General features: G+C 39.5%; 1 protein-coding gene across 9 annotated transcripts in view; it reads right to left on the reverse strand.

Annotated features, from left to right (window-relative positions):
* Nucleotides 1–18,524, reverse strand: part of LOC131682876 (uncharacterized) — a 564,793-nt gene that overhangs the window by 464,148 nt on the left and 82,121 nt on the right. For all 9 annotated transcript variants that reach the window (XM_058964672.1, XM_058964663.1, XM_058964670.1 and 6 more), the window contains exon 2: nucleotides 335–429. In XM_058964672.1, the coding sequence (XP_058820655.1) occupies nucleotides 335–429 (95 nt within the window). The remainder of the gene's footprint in view (nucleotides 1–334; nucleotides 430–18,524) is intronic.

An 18,524-nucleotide genomic window follows, 5' to 3' on the forward strand; every position in this document is an offset into this window, starting at 1 on the left:
GACAATGTTCAGAGTGATTGCATAACCTTTCTACAGGAGAAAGGCAAAAACGCAAAGCATGTAAGCTCAACAAAATGGGAGCCACACAAAAGGATCGCCAATTCAATACTTTGCAAGTTTATGGGGTTGAATAATTCTATCCATCTATAACTGCAGCTATTCCGAATTCGGACTTCGTATGCTTTCTCTGCTACGTATGCTTTACTATTAGCGTACGTTTCCATACATTCAATTTCCAATAATTAGACTTTTGTCAATGTTTTAGGCAAAACAACCCCTGCTAGTGAAAACAAAAGACTATCAAAACAAATCAATATAAGTGAATTTTACTTACTTATTATGATAGAGAATAGCACCTCCTAATACTCCTTTTGCTTGTTGAAAGCTTTGTAAAATTTGCGTAGATTCCAAGTAAAGTGTACTAGCGCTCTGTAAAATGTAAAATAAACAATGCATCGATGTGGTTAAGTTGATCCATAAAAACACGTGTAATTGATAGTTGGACAAAGTGAATCGTCACATATTACACTGAACTGAATGCAACAATAACTACTATTGACTGCCCGTGAGCTGTTTTATTGTTTTTTTTAATTGTTTTTATTTGGAGCAGGGAAAACCCCCCCTGGAGCTAGGTTTTATTCGAACCCTTTCTCCAGCAGGCATAAAACCTCCTCATCTTTTGTATCAACAGATTACAAACATCCAAATGATACATTACACAGCTTATTTCTACAATTAACACTAACACAATAATTTTGCTACTGAATAACTAAAATAGGGACAAAAGCTAGCTTGACAAGGAATTAACAAACAATCGCTTAGTGATGGTACGGGAAAAAAGAAATCAAAGACGGGGAACATCGGTTGAATAAATGACACATACTGGCGAATGGCTCATTATGCCCATAATTGGTTCTGGCTATAGGAAGACGAACGAATGAAGGGATGGGATCGAAGGCTACGAAGACGAATGTCGAATTCCAATAACTGGAGAAAATCAGGGCAGTCGATTCGTGATTGAAGAAGACCGGCGATGAAAGTTGCTTTGGGTAGGACGGGAGATTTAACGGGTCTCTCCATGGAAGTCGCCGAAGTACGAATCAGACAGATTTGCGTTGGACAGCTTCGATGCATTGAATATCGTTTTGGTAATAAGTTGCCCAAACAACAGCTGCATATTCAAGCGTAGAACGAACCAAAGCACAATATAGCGCTTTTAAGCAGTGCACATCAATGAATTCTCTTGTAACACGAAAAATAAATCCTAAAAGTTTGGAAGATTTGGAAATGGTGTATTCTATGCAGTGGTGCAAATTTTCATTTTCAAATGCCAACTTTCAGCTCAATCAAACCCAACCATAATTCAAATTCAAAGCCTCCCTTAATCATTCACTTTCAAGTTGGCGGGATTTTCATAACCGAAGCGTACGTCTTCATTTCAAATTGATGCTTTTTCATTCACCAACCAAAGTTGTCATCTGCTCTGAAGAGGCCAGTTTAGGTTAAATGTTGACATATTTTGCGTTTTCAAGCTTACATGAACAGCAAGAAGTATGTTCAGAGTAGTTTTGCTTGAAAAACCTAGTCAATATCCCAGTACAGATATATTCACAAGGTAAATGAAATCTAAAATGAATGAAAAATGATTGAACAGCTCGGCTGTTTGAATGAATTGTGTAAACGAATAACTGCGAATTGAACATAGTAGGGCATGATTTGAGATTTGTTCTTCCTTCAAGTTCAAAACAACACGGTGAAAATTTGCAGCTCTGATTCTATGTGTTCTTTAAAATTCAGTTTTGAGTCTAGCAGAACTCCCAAGTCCTTCACGGACGATTCCCGTTGAAGAACACTCTGAGAAATATTGTAGAAGAATTTGATCATGGAATGTTTGCGGGTGAAAGAGATGAGTGAGTATTTAGACGCTTTCAGTTGCATCGGTGAATGTTTAAAGTCATCGGCAAATGATAATTTCATACATTTTATCGAGAGGTTCAAGCCATTGAGGTAGAGCAAGAATATGAAAGGTCCAAGATGACTACCCTGAGGAAGCCCAGAGCTTGCAGCAAATGGAGAAGTTGTGCAGTCTCCAATTTTTGCAACCATTTCACGTCCAGGTAGGTAGGAGTGAAGCCAATTCAAAAAAGAACCGCCGAATCCAAGCCTGTCTAGTTTGGAAAGAGTTATCTGGTGGTTGATCTTGTCGAACGCTGCCGAAAAGCCGATGTATATGGCGTCTACTAGTCTACTAGTCTAGTCTTTCTTGCAAGGAACGGATGATTAAAAATGTGTACGATGTCAAGTTAGTAAAAGTTGATCGTTTAGGTATGAAACCGTGTTGGGTCTCGGATATGTAATCGGAGCAGTTATGGACGATGGAATCTAGAACAATCTTTTCAAATCGCTTAGATACTGCACATAAAGAAGCTATTCCGCGATAGTTCGAGACAACGCCTTTGTCTCCAGTTTTGAAAAGATAAAAGATTTTTTTCCATAAATCCGGAAAAGTTCCTGAATGAAGAGAGATATTGAATAGCATTGATAAAGAAACCAGGAAACTATTAGCACAGTTTACCAGAACAACAGAAAGGATACCATCCGGTCCAGCATTATATGAGGGCTTCAGCTTAGTGCATTCTGAAATAATTGTAGTAGTAATGACAGGATGACAACCAATGGGTGGGCGTAGAGGAACGTTAGTGGCAGCCTCAGAGATTTGCTGGCTGGTTAAAATTTCATCGGAAAAAACACTACTAAAGTGCTTACGAAATAGGTTGCAAATGTTGAACGAGTTAGACGCTTGAATGTCATCAAGCGACATATGAGTGGGAAGTCCAGTTTCCTTTCTCTGTTCGTTGACATGGTCCCAGAAACTTTTCGGGTTGGTTCTGAGCTTGTACTGGATGCGACGTTGGAAGGCAGAATGAAGGGATTTATTCAATCGTTTGTATCGATTGTTTAGGTGTAAGTAGTGCGATCAGAGGTGTAAACAAGGATACTTGTTGAGTTTTTATAATGCTTGTCGCTTAGCACATTTATAGTGTTTTAAAGTGGAGCTTGACCATGGAGGGTAAATTGATTCCCTGCGTGTTTTCTTCGGTATGAATAGGTCTATAGTATATGACACAATATGCGTCCATAGCAGCGTAGTCTAGTTGACATCTTTATTGAACAATAAAGAGCACCAGTCCAAGGTTGAAAAAAATGATTCATGGTGATAAAGTTCACTTTTTTGAAATTATAGAATGTTGTTTCAGCAATTGGTTCAAAACGGCGGCTTCGCATTCATAAATAGTAATGTGCAATGGAGGATGGTGGCGACAAATTTTAACAAGTGGAGCAGGAGCAACAGTTAGGTCGAGCAGACGATTGTTGCTGTTATAATTCTCATTCAATTGAACGATATTAGCTGTATTATAGTCATCGATAAGTTTCGCAGTAGTAGCATCAGGATGAGATAATGGGAGGAATAGTGGGTCCATTTAATACCAGGAAGACTGAAATCTCCCAATACAATGATCCTATCATTCAGCGTCATTTGGTCATTATAAATGAGAGAGACTTGAAATGCTGGTCAATTAAACTAACATCAGAAACACGATCCGGTGGAATATAAAGTGCACAAATGTAAAGGGTATACTTGGCGAGAGAGAGAGAGAGTTATCCATAGTTGCTAAACGCCAGCACAATTCGGGAGGGGCACGAGACGCGATTTGAAATCACAACGGCAGGCCAGGAGTAGACCGCCTCCACTTTTTTGTTGCTATTTTCCATATTTCGATCTTGTCTATATCTATTGGTTGGAGATTATCTGCCCGCCAGACGGCGCTTCTGAACAAATTGTGTTTTCCTCCTATTTCGTTGAACGTCGCAGCAACGCGCGATGGGTATTAGCTAGTACTGTATAAGAGGGATCGAAAGTTCACTTGGATTAAGTGTTACTATGCAGCCATGTTTCACAAAACACAGAAAGATCAAACGCGCCGTCTGAACAACTTAGTCTATAGTCGGTCACAGATCCATTCATTCCACCAGTGTTCTGGTAGCAAATATTTATGCAAGTGTTGTCTGAATTTGCCGTGGTGTCTGCTGAGATATTACCACTGATGGTTGTCGAACTAGAAGGTAGGAAGAGGGATAACGTTTCGGTCGTGATGTGATTGAGAGCGTACGGGGAGACTGAGCTTGAATGTTGCTGTTGGTAATATCTAGTATTCGAGGGGGTGAGACGAGCTGGACCTGCGTTATGTCGGTTGTTCTAAATCGGGTTGGAATAGTCTTCTGTTCGGTTTGAAGTCTAAAAAAGGGGAAATTCATACACCAATTGGTCAAAATTTTGCAGAAGTGAATGTTCAAAAGGGGGGACACTTAATTCAAAAGAAACAAACGAAAGTGGTTGATCATGGTTCTGACGCATTAACGTTGAATGGAGTTCCGATCGCATTTTATGCAGGATTGAATGTAACTAATATCATTGTCTTCTGTTTAACTGTGGAGAAAGCTGGTAAAATAATACCAGTTCGCGTTAAAAGTAACAGTGGGTAAGAGGTGAGTGGGGGGCGCTACCTGCAGTGAAGTAATCTGTGTATTTGCTTGGAAGGTTGAGGGATTATTGATAATGGGGCTTCGAGGGAATCTTATTGTTATTTACAAATTTTTACTTGGGGAGACGACCGGAGTAAGATTTATAGGATTTTCGGCTTTAGCGGTCTGATTAATAAGAACGGGTGATTTATACTGCCCGACGTTTCGGCCACTGGTTATGGCCTTTTTCAAGGGAAACTATAATTTATTCACGGTTACAAATAACATATTTAAAAAACGGAAATACAATTTGTTACTCACTACGTTATCGTTCTTCGTTTGAGCGTCGTTTGCCGACGATCGGAGGTTTTTTTAAATAAGCTTCAAATATGCCGTTACTAAGCAATTGCATGAAAGTTAGTGGGTTGAAATTGAAATAAATTAATATTATTTTGATAAACTTACTGGTGGGTAGAATTGTTCAATTTTCCCATCAGTCTTTTTTAACCACTGTGCACAACGATGATCCAGATACATTGTCAAACATAGTCCAACACTCAACGTAGGGGTTAGGTATTTTAAACATAGAATGTGTATGCGTGGTTTGAAAGAAATCGGTTAAGTAGTTTTTGAATGGCAGGTAACACCGCATGTCTTTCCAGGGACGTTGTACAAAAAGCTTCGCCACCGAGTCGTTTGTCGATATTTTTGCATAGAAAAATTACAGAATGTTATTGAAATGATACACTATAATGTACAAAGTTTGTGATAAATTTGCTTCAGGCAAAGTTATAAAAAATAGCAAAAGAAGTGCTTTATTTTCACTCTGAAACCTTTACCTGAACGTTGATATCTACACGATCGACGTTGGGCGGAATTTCGTATGTTGTCGTATCCGGAACGAGCGGAACTGTAATGTTTGACGAATGTGGTGTGGGTACTGAAACGTCAACTTTCGGGATCTTATCAGACTGCGATAAAGAGGGCCTGCTGGTACGAGGTCGTTTGTTGTTGTCGTCAATGATAGTTTCGAAGAGGTTGCTGATATTTAATAGCAAGTCATTGCGTCGTTTAAGAAAAGGAGCAGCATCGTTCACAGTGCTATCAAGAATTCCGGGATAATGGCAGTTTGGCCAGGTGGGATACATACGGCTAATAATCTGCAAACTGTCCATCATAGCACCGATCAACTTCAGAGACGAGGTTGTGACGTGTAAAATCAAATTCTCGAGTACTTTTTCAAATGGACGTAAGTAACAATGAGAGATTCTCTTTGAGGTCTTTCTCTTCTGTTCATTACTCGGCCATTTCAACATTTACTACTCTACTCTTTGCATAATATTGTAGTAAAAACCGTCGGCTTTCGATATGTACTGGAAAATTAGTACAAAGTGTTGTAATGACGTCGTAATAAACGAAAGAGAAAGTAAACAAAGAGAGGCTCTCAATGTTACTTACGTCCATTTGAAAAAGTACTCGAGAATTAATGGTTTCATTTGTTGAGTTGCTTCTGTTTGTTGGCTCTCGACACTTGAGGCAATCTGCGAAGTACCACTTAGAACAAAAAAATATCACGAAAGTACTCACAAAAGCGAATCAGATTTGTTGCTGGTTTTCCTTGCTTTGATTTGAGAGTGCACCCGTATGACGTTTCAACTAGTATCACTTTTGAGACTGGCTCGTATAAATCGTTGCAGGCGGTAAAGTCGAGCTTTGCTAAAGCATGTATTATTGCATTTCGTATCATAGATTTTACTTTTCTGATTGATATTATGCTTATTGCTGTATGTAATCATTGAACGCTCATTTTCTAAAACGACATTATCTGTTATTTTTGCGGGCGTCCGGAGAATCATCCAGTTTCAACGGAATGTTGTCTAATTACCTGGTCCGACGGAAATGCTTTTATTAATTTAGCACATTGAAGAGTAGCTCGTAAGGAACCTTTACTAAGCAACAAATGATTGCAGAGCCCCCTTTCTAAGTAGTGGAACGTGATCTTCCGCATGGGTGGTGGATTTTTCCATTTGTCATAATTTGTCGTCAAAATATTACTTGCGATAATTAAGCTGAAGAAGTAAACTTTTTTTTTGAATTCCAATCCAATGCAGTGAAAGCTAATGTGAGTACATAAGGCCACAAGAGCACTTGTGACCTTAAGTACTTAGTAGGGAATCCATTTTTTTTAAAGTTCGATCATACGTCAGATGCATCAGAACAAATCGAAAACAGCATATGGCTTAATGACCCAATTAACAGCATTTGAGTTGTTTTGAAGTAGAATACTTCTAACGTTTCAATATAGGGGTCCCGTTTCAAAATTTTCTGCCAGAATTTTACCCGATTTTTTAAACGTGTGTATCTGCCTTTGTACTGAATGAAAAAATAAGATTATTACGCTATCGGATTGGAAATATGTTCAAGAATTTTGTATCCAATTCGGTAGTAAGTACAATTACTAAAAATAGCGGAAATAATGGAGTTTATGAAAGTAGTAATTATCTGATCTATGATTGGTTGGTACAATTCGCTCAAAAAGCAAGCGTTGCTGGGACTGCCTCTTTTTTATCGAAGGAAACTGCGACGCGTATAAAAAGAGAACACGAGAAAAATTCGTTAGTTTGTGTTCTGACGTTGTAAGCGTAGCAGCTGCTGCGTTTCATGCCAGCTCACACTTTTCGATGGTAGGTAATAGATACCATGACTGCTGCCAGGCGCTGATGATTCTAATGAAATGACGTGACAATTTTTGTATTTCAATATCACACTATTGAAAAACAAGCAAAAATGAACAGATCTCGAAAACGTGAAAACTCCCATACATCAATCAATCTATCGGCAGAGCCGTCCATAGGGAGCAGGTTAGTGATTCAAACGAATACGAAAAGTTATAAATAAATGTGCCCGCGTGCCTGTTTGAATCAGTTGTTGCTCTTTTGCCAGGCAAGTAACATCGTGCCTATAGCGTCTCGTACGACAGATTTGAGCACCCAGCACACTACGCTTCTATGAATGACGTCATCATCGACTATTTAAAGAATATCATTCCTCGAGCGACTTCATTCTTCCGTCAAACGTCGGGCCGTAAAGAACAGCAGTAGCAGTCATGCATGTTGACAATGCGCTGCGATGAGTGCTGCATTTGATCACTGCTACCGCTGGGGTGATCCGATGTAAATAGCGCGCGGCTGGAAGAGTTGGCAAACCTCAGTTGAAGCTGGCTAATTGTTCCATTCTGCATGTTATTATTGTTAAATTAAAAGCCCTTGTACGGGCTATAACAATAACAATAACAATAAAGAACGAATTGGAATAATTCCAATCATTGACAGCGATAATCCAATTGCGTTATTTTCCAATATTTTTTCGTTATTCTGCATGAAGGCACTCCTTTCCTCATCAGTGCGAAAGTGATAAAAGCCTATGTCACGTTTCAAGCTATCAGTGTTTCATATTAGATGCTGAAGAGAAAGGTTGTTTCATTTCATTTCGAAATATTTATCTGATGTAAGTAACGTGCGGCTGGAAGAGACGGCAAACCTTTTTTGCAGCTAATTGTTCCATTCTGCATGTTATTTTTGTTAAACCTAAAGCCCTTAGTTTAGTATTTTTCATTCCATAGCACGCGTGTTTGTGTATCCCACAAATAGTCCTTTTCAGGATTCCACCAATGGTCCTTTTCAGGACCCCACATACAAAACAGTTAATTTGAATAATTCCCTTAAAATTTACAACATTTCAGAGTTAATGTTGTTAATTAAACAACCGAATATATAAAGATACATATATTAAACTTTCTTCGTTTACGAATAATTTGATTTATGACCAGTTATTTTTCTATCGTGCTTGCAAACATTTGATTTGATAGCAGGTATTTAAAGATAGATGTAAGGTTTTATTTGTGAGCATCATTAATTTATATTCCCATTTCATGGATTTGAATAAAACTTTTTTAAAACTTGAATTTATCACACTATAGGTTATCGATTTTAATTTATAAAATTCAACAATTATCTCTAGTGAAGAATAGCATGCCTGTGTGTAGTTCTGAAACAGTCGATGGCATTACCGGGTTTTAATTTGGCCACGGATAATATTGCTTGCTCATAAAACTGGCTGCATTTTAATGTCATCGTGGTTGTGTCTTGTGTACAACACTTTTTTTCAGTGTTAAATAAATGGATTGGCGATGGGGTCGTTTGGTGCGAGAACCGCGCTCTCTTGTTCTTTAAATTATATGTGGCGTCAGGTGCTTGTACAGATAAATTCAACACGGCGCGCGTTCCAGTGTGCACCGTGGTGAATTTATCTGTGTGTTTGTTTCCTCCGGCAAGCCATAATGCGTACTGGTTGTTTCGTTGTGTAAAGGAGATGGTGTTGGCTTATTGGATACTGATAATATGATTTTCTGTTCATGATTTGATACGAGTTTATTTACGAGTTTATAGAGCATTTTTGCACTACCAGAGGAAATTTAAAATTCTTGGTCCTCGGAGCAAAGTGAGAAAAAGTTTTACGTATCATCATGTTATAAACTCAGTTAAATAACGGTCCATAAAACAAATTAATTGTATCCACATTAAGCCCGGCTTATTTTGTGTGCGGCTAAATGACGCAATGTGCTTTTTACTTATTTTGTTTTGCGAATATCTCGGCTACACAAATGAAAAGCTCCATTATTGCGAAAACTCCACTCTAAGATACCTGCTTGGTTAAGGTTCAAGCATATTATTATTTATGAAAACATGAGGTAAAACGCGCCTCCTAAGGAAATATGATCATAGTTTAGCTATAGAACATTAATTGGGAGAATTTAATAAATATCATTCAACCAACATTTCCCCCTGTAATCGCAATCATAACGCTTTGAAAAATGTTCAAAATTTTAATGATTCACAACAACAACGGGACAGAAAGCTCGTTGGACTAACACGTAATTTTGTTTTCTGTTGAGATTTCACAAAAGTGTAGCTTTAAATCGTCTTAGGTTATGCAATTATTAGGTTTTCAAAACAATTGTTCTGTTTTAGATTAGAAAGATGGGTAGGTAATGTCAACGACATTACCGAAATGAAGTAACATACATTTTAAGTTGTTAATAAGAATGCTGCAATTTTTACTAATTTCTGCCAGGTTTGGTTAAAATAAGTTAATTCGGTATTTCTAATGCACGGAAAGCCAAAAATTAGCTCTGCTGCTAATTCCAATTACTGTTTTTAGATTAGTTGATTTAAAAAAAAAGTCTTAAAAATAACTAACAATTTAGTTAAAATTCAGCACAGATTTTTTTAAAAGATTTTTTTGATTTCAGCAAAGCTGTTTAGATAAATGAAATCTTAGACACAATACAGCAAAAGAAAAACTAAAACTGCTATTTGCATTTTTAACTACGTATGTTGTCAAAATTAGAAGTTAGAATGATGCTTTTAATTGCATAGTTCTTAAATACAGCAGTATTTTTTCTGAGCTGAAAATATTGACTGTCAGAATCCAGCACGTAGGAAAACAACCATCTTCATTCGTTTTTGTAACTATAAAAATTGTTAAAAATAAAATAGCTGTTAATTAATGTCATGTCATTAGCGGACCCTACACGAGACAAGAATATTGTCAATACAAATATTGGCCGACTACTTCAATATATCAACCCCATTTAAATTATATGGCATCAATATTTTCAACATCCCCTCACACCATAAATATATTGATCAATATTTGGTTTATTGCCAATATTTCTGCTCGTGTAGGGTCTGCTATTCATGTCAAGTGAAACATTCGGAAGGGGAAAATATGTTTTTTATAAAATAATTAAAACAATCCATAAATAACTGTAAGATGATCCATAAAAAAATTGCCCATGTTCCATAAAACAAAACTGAAAATCCCTAAAACAGTATAAATGATCCATACAAAAGGGCGAATTGATCCATAGATCATGCAAAACTGAACAATAAAATGTTCGGAAAAGAGCACTAAAATAATAGTAAAGGGTAGGCTAGATACCCGAGCAGAGTCTGATATCAAATTGAGAACTAAACTTGATGTTGTGATGTAGTAGGAAATGATTGCTCAGATTGATATTATTTTGGTCGTTTTAACGGTTAAAAGATCAAAATCGAAAGCAGAAAAATTGCACTATGACATCAAACAGAAAACTATTTATGCTATCAGTAAAAGAAAATTGAAAACTAATTGAGATGGTGAAATATTTCTTTGATAACAAAATAAGTAATCAATTTGATGTTTGTCAAAGAAATAGAAACAAATATTTTTTTCTAAAAATGTAAGCACATCAAAATAAGATCAAAATATGATGTCATATCTGAAAAAGTTTAAACTGGTATAAAATAAGATTTCAATTTGATGCTTGATATCAAAATATGTTGTATATTTGCTCTAATTACGATGTTGGACTTTGCTCGGGTATACCGCTAGAGACTAGTTCGAGTAGATCACGTCGAACAGTCATCGACGGGTCGTTGGGGCGCCAGTAAACTGGAAACTACGGGAGCTCTGCGTGGAGAGAAATTACTCCGTTAGGGAACTAAAAGTCGGAGTAGGATTAGTCCACCGTCAGAGACTTACGGAAACATGAGCTAAATAACTCAGAAAATCAGCAGCTAAACGGCTTACTAAGACAAGAACTAAATTGCGATGTAATAGATGGAGACGAAAAGCAAGAGAAGAGTCGAGAACCAAACGACTCAAAGGTCAAGCCATTTCATGGATCAAGTGAGGCTCCGAGATAGATGTGGAAATCACACGGGCAAAAGAAAGTGGTGCGAAGAAAGCACGAACCCAACCCCCACGAAATAATACCTTGATGTAGCTTCGTGGGGAAGAAAGCGAAAAAATAGTAAGGAATGTTTTAGTGGTTAGACTCGAAAGTGATTTGTGAGTCCGCTACATACCAAGCTTTTGTCTTTTTAAATCTTACTATAAGAAAACACACACCCAGTGGCTTGGTGGTCCAAGACTACACACCAAACCGCTCATATACTGCGGATGAATCAAATTTTGGTTTTTTTACCTATTGTTGTTACCTCGCCTATCCAGTTAATAGCTACTGTCCTCGGTCTTTTCATTTGCATTATCGGCCATGTAATAAAATTGGTCGCTGGGTTTGGCGATAGAGCATATATCGCTTGTCGTCGCATGTTAAAGCTCCTCGCGACTCTCAGTCAGGTCCTGCTATCGTAGCAGTATCTATGTCACAGAACTGGTCTTGCTAGGTGTAGAGTAGGAGAGGGATGTAGAGTAGGAAAGGGATGTAGAGTAAAGAATATGTAGTTTGAGATTAGAGTGTACTTGGAGGATTTGGGAAAAGAAACGAAAGGAGAATTAACTAGGCAGTTGGTGTTAAAAGCTGTAAGCGATCGGTTCGGAAATAAAAGTGTATCGGAGTCTGAAGTATTGTTTGGAGTGATTTATAGCGATACCGAAGGTAAGATTCTACATATTGGCGCACTGTCGGTAGAATTATCATAGAGATTCTCAGATTGCATTTTTGTTGTTAGCTGTTTATTTTCTTTCGCTTTGTGCGTGCCATGGGTGGAAAAGATAGCTCGTGTGATTTTGCTCGATGTTCCCTTTCCTTTGTGGTGCTGGTGTTTTCCCCAGCAAATATTTGAAATGATGTAGTGTGAGGGGCTCCCTTTATATCCGTTTTTATCCAAGGGTCGTTGTCGTCGAACGACATCATGGCGTCGGATTTGGAAAATCGTTTTGATTATGTACGGCATCGTACCAACGCTAACTCAAAACAAATACCATGACTAGAATAGAGCGAGTCCGGTTCCATACCGAAGCGCATCAATACTACTAAAACCGATTGGAAAAGAGCGAGTCCGGTTCCATACCGAAGCGCACCAACCAAATACCATGACTGGAATAGAGCGAGTCCGGTTCCAAACCGAAGCGCACCAATACTTCTGAAACCGATTGGAAAAGAGCGAGTCCGGTTCCATACCGAAGCGCACCAACCAAATACCATGACTAGAATAGAGCGAGTCCGGTTCCATACCGAAGCGCATCAATACGACTCAAATAGATTGGGAAAGAGCGAGTCCGGTTCTATACCGAAGCGCACCAATACTACTCAAACCGATTGGAAAAGAGCGAGTCCGGTTTAGCACCGATGCGCTTCACCCAAATACAATTGCGGGTCTGTCACTGCTAAATTTAGTAGAATGATGTGTGGGGGAAAAGCACTACACGTCTAAGATTGCACACTAGAAAAAAGTGTCTAAAAGTAAAAATGCTATATGCATACTCTAACGAAATATTATATCACCAAGTTTATTAAAATTCAGTTTAATAAAACTATATTATCATTGATAATTATTAGCTCTATAACAAAAATGATAATTGGGCACCTGTTTTGATTTAATTATCGCTAGTGGTATGGGCGATTTGAATAATAGTTAACCATTTGAACTAGCAAAATCGTTTTCTCCCAGTGTAAAAAAAATCGAAAGTTGACATTCGTTTGCAGATCATAACATATAGGTACAAAGGGTTAATCGTAACACAAATCGGATGATTTTTCAGAACAGTTTTCTTTTTCTCGTTGCAATATATACGCGAACGGAGGTCTTAGTGGAATGTACGTAATGTAACTTTTGAAACATTATTTTTACGTTGGTTTGGTGGAATTGAAGTGGATTGAAAAGAATGCAAAAAAAAACAAGTGAAATAGTGTTATGCAAGAAAAATACATTCGAATATTTTTGTGATCTATTTTTACAGATGGCATTCGAAGGCAAACAATTTCCGTTGGATCCTTTTAACGATGCGGTCGACACGTAAGATTTGAGACGTGAGTGGGAGGAATGGCACAGAGCCTTTGAATTGACATTGGAACTTCGTAATGTCGAGTTTCAACATGAAAAGTTAGTACTGCTGCTAGCATGTGGTGGCCGAGGCCTGCAACGTATATTTTATAACCTTAGGCCGTCATCGGATGAGTGTTATCCCGAACCTGTAAAAGTGCCATTGATGCCCATTGAAATCCCTGAGTACGATAACGCAATAAAAAGACTTAACAAGTTTTTTATTGGCAAACGAAACGAACGGATCGAACTGGAAGTATTTCGATCTATGAAACAGACAGCGGATGAAACGTTTAATCAATTCCTTCTAAGGCTACGAGGACAGGCAGCTAGATGCGATTTTTTCGATCGCGAAGAAAAAGAGATAATGCAGCAGGTCACTATGGGCGCTCGGGATGAAAGAGTTCGAGATAAAGGACTTGAGGATGTCATGGATCTCGACGAGTTAATCACTTACGCTATCAACCGCGAAATCCTTATCAAGCAAAAAGGAAAAACAAGGTCGTTTTCAGATGAGCTGTCAGGAACGTCTGTAGCATCAGTAAATCAGAATTGGAGTAAGCGGCCGAGATACAACGATGTAAATCATTGCAAATACGGATCAAAGATGGATATCGGTAACCGTCGTAGTGCGGGTGAGCGAAACCAGCCAGAGTGCAATCGGTGTGGGTCATTTCGCCACAAGGCAGACTCACAAAATTGCTACGCACGCAGCGCACGGTGCAACGGATGTGGCATTCTTGGACACTATGCGAGGAAATGCAGGAATATAAGCAAGGTTCGCGGAGGTGATACTCGTTACAAACGAAACCGTCCAAGTGGTGAGATGAATGCTGTTCGCCAGGACGAAGAATGGAAGGAAGAAATGTCATTGCAAACGGATATGGAGCCGAATTCGAAGGAAGCTTGTTATAAATAACGTCGCATAAAATCGTTTGAATGGTTTCCATGAATAAATCAGACCTATTTTGTGTATTTTATTGATCTTGATCATATGGTTACCCCATAGCCCATAGCCACTTCTTTTGTCGTAGGTTGAAACGCTGGTTACAACTAAGAGGCGTGAAAACGGAACAGTTTCGTGTTTGATTGACGATTTTCCGGTGATGTTTCTAGTGGACTCAGGCGCAGCTATCAACACTGTCACAGAGGAAGTCTGGGACAAACTTCTTGTAAACAATGTAAAGTTGTACAAAAAGAAATTCCAATGTGACCGAACATTTACAGCGTATGCGAGTCAACAACCATTGCGAGTGCGAGCGATGTTCGAAGCATGGATTTCAGTTAACGACTCCAAGCCACGTTGTTATGCTGAGTTTTTTGTAATAGAAGGGGCCAACAAATCACTGCTAAGCAAAACCACCGCCGAGTACCTAAAAATACTTAAAATTGGTCTTGATGTGAACAACATCAGTACCTTATTTGAACCTTTCCCAAAGTTCCCTAATATACAGGTAAAATTATCAGTTGACAAGTCTGTTATCCCTCGAAAGCTTGCCTATCTAAAGGTACCAGAGGCATTGAAAGAAAGAGTCGATGCGAAAATTCTCGAAATGATGCGTACGGATGTGATTGAGCCAGTGGATGGTCCAGCGGAGTGGATCTCCCCTATGGTGGTTGTACCCAAGGATAAGGGTGATATTCGACTCTGTATCAATATGAGACATCCCAACAAAGCAATTCAACGAGAACACTTTCCGTTACCGATAATTGAGACCTTTTTGAATAAGCTGCGCGGTGCTACGTATTTTTCAAAACTCGATATAACGTCAGCATACCATCACGTGGAGTTGCATCCGGATTCACGTAACATTACCACTTTTATGACTGATCGAGGTTTGATGCGATTCAAAAGGCTGATGTTCGGTATAAATTGTGCTCCTGAAATATTTCAGCGAATCATGACGCAGATGTTCGCAGGCATTGAAGGTGTAATCATTTATATTGACGACATTGTCGTGTTTGGCCGAAATAAGCAGGAGCACGATGAAAGACTGCGGCAAGTCCTGACGGTCCTCAAGGATAATAACGCGAAACTAAACAACGATAAATGTATGCTAGGCGTGAATGAGCTTGAAATTCTTGGTTTTAAGGTGAGCGCAGCGGGGATAGGTCCGACTGAAGATAAAATTGAAGCTATCAGAAACTTTCGAAAACCGGAAACCAAGGAGGAAGTAAGAAGTTTCCTAGGTCTTGTGAACTTCGTGGGTCATTTCATCCTCCATCTATCGACTAGAACTGAGCCTTTGCGTCAGTTAGTGCGAGGCGATGTTTCGATTTTTGGTGAAGAGCAAATCAAGGCATTCGACGATCTGCGATATGAGTTAACAAATAATGTGCGTAAATTGGGTTACTTCGATCCGGCAGACGCCACAGAGCTTTACATCGACGCGTCGTCCGTCGGCCTCGGAGCCGTGCTTGTACAGCGACATAAGAGTATTCCGAGGATAATCAGCTTTGCGTCAAAGGGTTTAAATACAGCCGAAAGTGTTTATCCACAAACGCAACGGGAGGCACTAGCAGTTGTGTGGGCTGTTGAGAAATTTTACTTATACTTATACGGTCTGCATTTTACTATATTCACCGACCGTAAAACGCTCGAGTTTATATACGGAAACAAACACCAGGATGGTAGAAGAGCGCTTTCTAGAGCAGAAGGTTGGGCTCTTCGACTACAACCCTTTGATTTTCAGATAAAACATATTCCCGGGCAGACAAATATTTCAGATTTTTTGTCACGACTGTGTCCTCAAACGGATGTACCATTTGATGATAATGCTGACCATTATTTGTTTGCTATCAGCGATGGACTCATGGCAATAACTCTCGAGGAAATTCAAACCGAAACTATCCTGGACGAGGCATTGATCGGAGTCAAGTTGGCGCTTGAAACTGGAAATTGGCCTCCAAACCTGTTTCGTTACCAAGCATTTTCTAAGGAGCTAGGGATTTCCAACGGAATAGTCGTTCGGGATGAGAGAATCGTGCTCCCGACAAAGCTTCGCCCTAGGGCTCTGGATATCGCTCATCGAGGCCATCCAGGAATAGTAACTATGCGTAGAAATTTGCGGGAGAAGGTATGGTGGCCTTGCATGGATCGCGAGGTGGTCGATAAAATTCAGGAATGTGCAGGGTGCGCAGCTGTCCGAAGCCAAATGCCACCTGAACCGATGTTCAGGAAAGAAATGCCAGATCGTGCTTGGCAACAGATCGCTATTGACTTTTTTGCAGCGAAGGAATGTGCTACATTTTTGGTGGTCGTTGATTATTATAGCAGGTTTCTGCAAGTTGTTGAAATGAAGAGTACCACGGCCAGCAAAACCATTGAAGCGTTGGAAGCAATATTTATGGACCACACCTACCCGGAAACTATACGCAGTGACAATGGCCCACCATTTTCGAGTGAAGAATTTGCGGATTATTGCTCACACAAAAACATCAAACTCATTCGCACAATACCGTATTGGCCGCAGATGAATGGCCTAGTTGAGAGGACAAATCAAGGCATACTTCGAGCTCTTCGTATTGCTAAAGCGACAAATTTGGACTGGCGGAAAGCAGTGAAGGAGCATGTGTACACCTATAATACGACTCCACATTCGGTGACCGAGAAGGCGCCGATGGAACTTCTAACCGGGCGACCGGTAAAAGATCTGTTACCGTCCTTGCGAACCGATCCATCTTGGAACCGCGATGAGAGTGTGCGCGACAATGACGCCATAAAGAAGATTAAAGGTAAAATATACGCCGATCAGCGCCGGCATGCTAAGAAATCTTCGATAAAGGTAGGTGATACAGTGATGGTCAAAAACTTCAAGTGCGGAAAGCTTGAACCTACGTTCAGATTACAGAAGTTTGTTGTGATTCGCAAGTCAGGAAATGATACTGTAGTCGAAGGAGATGATGGGGTGACGTTGCGTCGCTCTGTTACTCATCTTAGAAAATGGTCCGAGCCATCTTTTTCTCCGCCTCCACCACTTTCTTCAGAACTAGCTCCAGGATCACCTTCTTTGCTAACATCAGCCGATCAAGTACCGGATGCACCACCTGGATCCCCGAAAGCAAGGAAGCCGAAGACCCTTAAAGAAGCGCATAGTGATCGAAATAAATCGAATGCAAAGCGTCCTCTGAGAAAAACGAAACCACCCAAACGATACATACAGTTAATAAACATTTCTGATTGATTTTTTTTTCTAGGTGAGTAGGAGAGGGATGTAGAGTAGGAGAGGGATGTAGCGTAGGAGAGGGATGTAGAGTAGGAAAGGGATGTAGAGTAAAGAATATGTAGTTTGAGATTAGAGTGTACTTGGAGGATTTGGGAAAAGAAACGAAAGGAGAATTAACTAGGCAGTTGGTGTTATAAGCTGTAAGCGATCGGTTCGGAAATAAAAGTGTATCGGAGTCTGAAGTATTGTTTGGAGTGATTTATAGCGATACCGAAGGTAAGATTCTACACTAGGGAACTTGCTGCTGCTGCTTGTAGAGCTGCGCCAACAGCCTAGCCGTGCCAAGTTGATTCAGAATCTGCTCCAGTTAAAGATGCATACTGACTTTCACGTGACTGCAAATAAACGTCGCATGCAAACACTGAATACACTTTTTGACCAGAAAGGATATATAGCAATCGCCTTGGGAGAATGTTATCGCAACAAATTTAACTATTTTGAACCGGTATTTCAAGTGCTTTTCCCAAAGGGACGCTGTCTAGCAAGTATTTCGTACCCAACATTAGCTGGACCGGACCTGATTATCACGGTTAAACGACAATAAATTCTCGACAAACATATGATTACGGCCTAAAAGCCAACTGTCGCAATCCACTTTGAATGGAAATTCCGGACAAACCGTTACACGCCAATCACAGATGTTGGTAGTAAACGAAAGAGAAAAGTTTTCTCTTTCATAAACTGTTGTGAACTGTGTTCGACTTGTAACGGTGTTTCTGGAATTTCCATTCAAAGTGGATTTTGACAGTTGGCTTTTAGGCCGTAATGTTTGTCGAGAATTCTACCTTTTATAAATATGTCAACGACCAGTACAAGATACATGCGAAACCGCTTACCCTATATTCTCTTTTTGGGGTGAAGTAACCAAAAAACGGAGTCCAAAGTGCTGGACCGAAGCGAGATGTTGAGTACGCGCAAAATATATGTGGTTTGACAACCACAG

This window comes from Topomyia yanbarensis, chromosome 2 (assembly GCF_030247195.1).
Source record: "Topomyia yanbarensis strain Yona2022 chromosome 2, ASM3024719v1, whole genome shotgun sequence".
In the NCBI taxonomy this organism is placed as follows: Eukaryota; Metazoa; Arthropoda; class Insecta; order Diptera; family Culicidae; genus Topomyia; species Topomyia yanbarensis.